Here is a 5,190-nt window from a genome sequence, read left to right as displayed (position 1 = left end):
CTTCGCTAGATGAATTTGATTATTTAAGGAACAGCTGTAGATGACGTTCTTAAATTTTCGAATCTACTTTGGTAACTACAAAAATATATAAACCTCTCATTTATACTCGTTCCGACTTTGGATCATAACAGAAATCTCTTTTATAAAGTTAAAAAAAATGAATGATACCGGGCTTGAATCGTGCATTTAAGAGTATGATTTAAAATAAGTGAATCGTCATTATTCCAACAGTCACATGACATAACGAATTTCCCGGTAATAATTAATTTTTAGCAACTTGGGTGTGACGTTGAAATTTGTCGCCAGAATTTGTATACAAGTGCATATAAACGCGTGATCCTTGTTGCAGGCAACCGGTTATTTACGGCTGCCGATCAAAAACCACTAATCAGAATGACTAACTATATAGCTAGACGAAGATGGCGCCAGCTAGGGAGCGCACGGGACGCCATCTTGCATCGAAAATCACATTACAATTTTGTCCAAAGAGCGCAGTGTTCTACGCACTTCGCAGTTCGTGGCGTTCTTGGGTCGTCTTTTGCTGTCGCACAAACCTCGATCGAAGAAGATTTGGATTCGAGGTAACTCCGTACAGTTGTGAAAAAGGAGTAATCGAAAATGCTGTCACGCCAGATCGTGAGAAACTTCATGACGACGGTTGCTCGTCGAAGCGGGGCCGACGATTTTCACGGCGGTGTTCCCGGAGGCGTGAGTACATTTATCATTCACTACTTGATCTTACCCAAAATCAGCTGCTGTGCCCTCGCCGTGTTGCATAACCACACGGTACTTGGCCACTTGGAAATTGGATTGATTTGACACGATGACTATTTGCTCCGAGTCGACGACCTGGTAGTAAAATTCTGGCTCAACTTCTGGCTGAAAACCGCCTGAACAAGTCGCTGAAGAATGTCGTAAAATATCAAAGGAATTGCGATGTTCATGTCTTCTTTTGTTGTGTTACGCTTTCTTGTCTTAGCTTATTACTTTACTACAGTTTTTATTCCACATTCGCAGAACCTGCCGTTCGGCATCAACAACAGGTACAAGCTCACCGCCTACTTCATCTTTTTCTTCGGTACCGGTCTCGGCGTTCCATACCTTCTTGTTCGTCACCAGTTGTTGAAGAAGTGAGCGACAGCATTATGGATATTTGTAAGTATAGAGGTACGTTTTTCACTTTGTAATTTAGAACTTGGTAATTGAGAACTTGTGAGTTGGCTGGAAGGAAGTTTCAACTCGACAAATTACTCGGCCCCATTTTACTGGGCTTGCCTGTCACGGTCATTGAGAAGCCACCCCTGCATCATGTGGATCATCAGGATCTAGTTAGGATGAAAAAGACGAACCAGTTTTGGAAATGATTCTCACTGAGGAAACTGTTCTACACCTTGAAGAACACTGAATATTTCGGTGCTCTGAGCTAGAACACCAATCGTTGAAAATGACAATTGAAATCTGGAGTGTATTTAAATTTGATGACAGTAAATATTTTATATTCCAGATCGAACTGTTGACTTCTCATATTTTAAATATACCTGTATTTTTGCTATACTCTAATGTCTGGTAACAATATTGATACTGTGAAACAGCGACTCATAACACTCGCGTTACAGCCTTCGCTCATTAGGATTCCTGTCAAATTCAACGGAACAAAATCTTCTTTTTTTCATTTCAGAATCTAGTTACACCGGAGGTAGTGCGAGAATTCCTGAATGGGTAACGAGTATATCTTGAAAGGCATTTTGTATATTGTCAGGTATGACTATGAATGAGGAATAAAGAATACAAAGAAACGAAAATAAAAATTTAAATACCAATAACTGGTCATATATTTTATTTTATAAACAACTCTTATCATCATCACCATAAGCATCGTTTTACATGCACACACATGCTTATAATGCAAATGTATATGTATGCGTTATATATATGTATATATTATATCTAATTAAGCCAATGATGCGTACATCTTGTATTGTCTTGCGAATATCAGCGAAATTGGTGTACAATAATTAACAGCCTATATTGTTAATTTGATTATTGTTTATAGCTCCTTAAAATTAAGTATTTTAGTTTCTGACGTCGTATATCCGTGATGTTAAACGCAGTTTGCTTCATCGTTGTTTTAGACCCTTCTTGCCCAAACGAGTCGGTGCCTCCTTACTCTCTCTCAACGTGATTTTCCGTCACCTCCAAGTTTTTCCTCACCTGTCGAAGTCTGGCATAGGAACGGCGGGTGGTTGCCTGTCGTAGCGATCCGATCTTCCGAGGTACACTGATAAAATATTACACCGAAATTGAAGTTCTTGCGATTAAAAACGGTCGCGCGATCGAAACTCACAATTTCTGTGTCCCAAATGCGATCTGTAAGATTCCAAGCTGCCAGCCGCTGTCAAAATTTGGCAGACAGGTTCGTAGCCCTGCTTCTTAACTTTGCTGTGCCTAATGTCACAGCATTTTTGTAATTTCGTCCTGCGCGCCTCCGCCTCTCTGCATCTTTTTACTATGGAACATTCCGGACTAATTTTTCTCGTACGGTTGACCCTTGGCCTCTTCAATCCTTCCTCCATATTCTCCCCAAGTTTTTTCGCTTCCGTGCAGTTCGTGCTGCTCTTCGTCTCGACAGGAAACGCCCTGACGCTCAGATTTCCAAACTTACATTTCGCCGGGAGTTCAATCGACCTCGAGCTGGATTCTTTACGCCCTCGCATCAAGCAGCAACTCAGAAACGATATCAAAGCGACCACTACGATCCCTGCGACTGCTGCGATCATCATAATCGCTAAGTTGTGCTGCCAGAGCTGTAAAACACGCGGAGCGAATGTCTGTTCGTCAATCGATTCAGCGGACGGAATTCGTCCCTCGGGGATTCTTACCGTTTGAAAACATCCCTCTACGAAGGGGTCTGTACAAGCCCTGCAAAAACGGGCCCCAGGATCGGACTGGTAAGTGCCCACGGGACATTTTTTGCATCTGAACGTTCCGTCCTCGCTGTAATGACCAGGAGTGCAAGGATCTGGAAGTTTGGAATTATCCGTGACACATTGACGAGTTAGGATATCGATGTGGATATTTTTTTGGTCAGGTTTCATTTAATTTTTCCAATTATATTCATCCCTTGCTAACTTACAACAATTTGTATTTTTGAAACCATATCCGCCAGGGCAGCCGATGAGTAGAGCAACTTGGGCATTGGGTCTCTTGTTCGTCTCTCTTTTTCTCTTTCTCCCGGAATGCGACGATTTCCTCCTCTTTGTCTTTGAGGCGCGTTTTCGGCTCGTGATCGGTGTGAGCTTGTCGTGGCGATGTGGTAATCTGAAAACAACTGTAGTTTAAGATCTCTATAAAAAGTGTCGATAAAAATGACTATACTGCTACTCATTTTATAGATTATTTTATCGCAGGATGTTTGTCTCGATATGTCGTGACCGATTAGCTTCCTCGTCTTAGAACCGCAGAAAATTTGATGGTTTGAATTTTTTAAACTAACTTGTCTTCTGCAAAACGCTCCTCAGGTTTCGACTCAGCAGCAGAGCTATTTTATTCTGGATCGCTCTGCGGCAAGGAATATCGTAGGCAGCTGTGCCAGTCGGTGGGAAAATCTCTGAGCTGCTAGACGGTATCAGGAGGGTGTTGATCGATATCTGAAGTCAGAGAAGGGGTGAAAGATGTTGTTCCCTTGGCGGTTTTGTCCTTTTGTTTAATTTACCTGTCCCTGGGAGCATCGTGGCTCGACGACGTAAGCGTCACATTCGCCGTTACTGCAAAGTAGCTTGTTCAGTTTCCTCGGCAAGTACGTAGACAAGGCGTCCAGTCCGGTCTCATCGCAGGTGTCGAATTTGTATCGGTTTACCCCCTGCAGCGAATAGCTTGGCAATGTGACGACTGAAATTGTTAGACAATATTGTTACAATGTTTTTAAATTTTGACAACGTGTGAAGACTTCGCTCTTTTGGTTCAACTCAGTTTTCTTTACCTTCGATACTGTGACTGTAAACGTTTCTGATTTGCTCGTCTGTTTCTGGGTTCATGTAACTCACGATGCACAAATACTTTCCGGCGTCTTTCACATCCACGTCGTACAACTTCAGGTTGCCGTTCCTCTGTACCATTGCTCCTGATTATTTAAAAGGTTGTGCGTACATAGGAATTGGGATTTTAATTGGGAAATATATTGAATAACAATCGAAAAGTTACCGCGCGAACAATACCGGTTCAAATTTCGAGCTGATCTTAGATAATTTTTTTCACAAATTATCGACGCTAGTTATTCGATGCGAATAAATGATTAAGTTTCAAAAATTCATGGAGAGAAAAAATGAAAGTAAAAGCACTTTTTTTCGTGTAATTTGTTAAAATAATTTGCTTCAAGAACTTTTATATTTATGCGAAAATTAATTTTTGTTTCGAGAAACGCTTTTAGAAAAAAATTGAAATAATTCTTAAAAATAAAATTAAAAATTGCAATTTTACAGAACGTTAATGCAAAATTGATTTAAGTACATAATTTGTACTCAGAAATTTTCTCCGCTATGCTCGAAATTCGTTTAGAATTTTTGCGATAGTTTATTATGAATAGATATAATAACTTTTGATTTTTTCAAGTTCGTAGCTGTGCTTGGAAGTTTATTTTTCCCAAAGTGTATTCAAATTTTTAGTCAAATTCCTGATCGATTTAGTGTTTTTGTTTTGTTATAAAATTTTTGCGACGTACAATGTGCAAAAAACAAAAACAAAAACTATCTTACAATCAGTTTTGCAAGATTTTTGCACAGTTTTAAAATATTTATGGAAATCTCACAAACGGAGTCAACGTTCGAAAGCTTGACTACAATTATTAACTTGAATATGTAAAGAAAATGCATAAATACGCGGTATCGCGAAATCTAATAATCCTTGGTGAATTTGAATCGAGTGCATACCTGAGGCGAGACTGCCGTCAGGATGCACCCAGGTGTAATTGAGCCTGTTCAACCCCATTACGAAAATATCGTCCACACCGCTGCACGGGACATTCAAAGTAAGTCCAGGCAACGAAACAGTCTCACGTTCTGCGAAATAATCGGTAAAATATTATCCCCATTAAATAATTGACAGGAAGTGACAGTAATTCGGATGTGCAGTCTAGACGGGAACAGAGGTCAACATTTGTTTTTTTTTTTTTGTTTTCAAAATTTCAAACACGCA

At 40.1% G+C, this 5,190-nt stretch overlaps 3 protein-coding genes across 4 annotated transcripts in view; 2 read left to right on the top strand and 1 right to left on the bottom strand.

The window, feature by feature from the left end:
• The first annotated feature begins 487 nt into the window (after window positions 1-487).
• Window positions 488-1,823, top strand: LOC107216844 (cytochrome c oxidase subunit 7C, mitochondrial). Of its 2 annotated transcripts, none has more exons than XM_046738860.1 (3): window positions 488-708; window positions 1,018-1,167; window positions 1,679-1,823. In XM_046738860.1, exons 1-2 carry the CDS (start codon window positions 619-621, stop codon window positions 1,132-1,134), a joined length of 207 nt encoding a protein of 68 aa, XP_046594816.1. In that variant the 5' UTR covers window positions 488-618; the 3' UTR covers window positions 1,135-1,167; window positions 1,679-1,823. The 2 variants fall into 2 exon arrangements, with proteins under 2 accessions (XP_046594816.1, XP_015509630.1); XM_015654144.2 differs by having other exon boundaries at window positions 496-708; window positions 1,018-1,155.
• A 296-nt stretch (window positions 1,824-2,119) lies between these two features.
• Window positions 2,120-2,807, bottom strand: LOC124293937. Its single transcript, XM_046736978.1, has 2 exons — window positions 2,345-2,807; window positions 2,120-2,278 (listed from the first exon to the last, which is right to left on the bottom strand). The coding sequence occupies exons 1-2, from the start codon at window positions 2,778-2,780 to the stop codon at window positions 2,208-2,210; spliced, it is 507 nt and encodes a 168-aa protein (XP_046592934.1). The 5' UTR covers window positions 2,781-2,807; the 3' UTR covers window positions 2,120-2,207.
• Window positions 2,142-5,190, top strand: part of LOC107216843 (angiotensin-converting enzyme-like) — a 39,432-nt gene continuing 36,383 nt past the window's right edge. Inside the window, exon 1 of the mRNA XM_046736977.1 lies at window positions 2,142-2,273. The gene's annotated coding sequence lies outside the window, so the exon portion shown is untranslated. The remainder of the gene's footprint in view (window positions 2,274-5,190) is intronic.

The sequence above is a fragment of the Neodiprion lecontei genome, chromosome 4 (assembly GCF_021901455.1).
Source record: "Neodiprion lecontei isolate iyNeoLeco1 chromosome 4, iyNeoLeco1.1, whole genome shotgun sequence".
NCBI classification, from domain to species: domain Eukaryota; kingdom Metazoa; phylum Arthropoda; class Insecta; order Hymenoptera; family Diprionidae; genus Neodiprion; species Neodiprion lecontei.
This window is presented reverse-complemented; position numbering and strand designations above follow the sequence as displayed.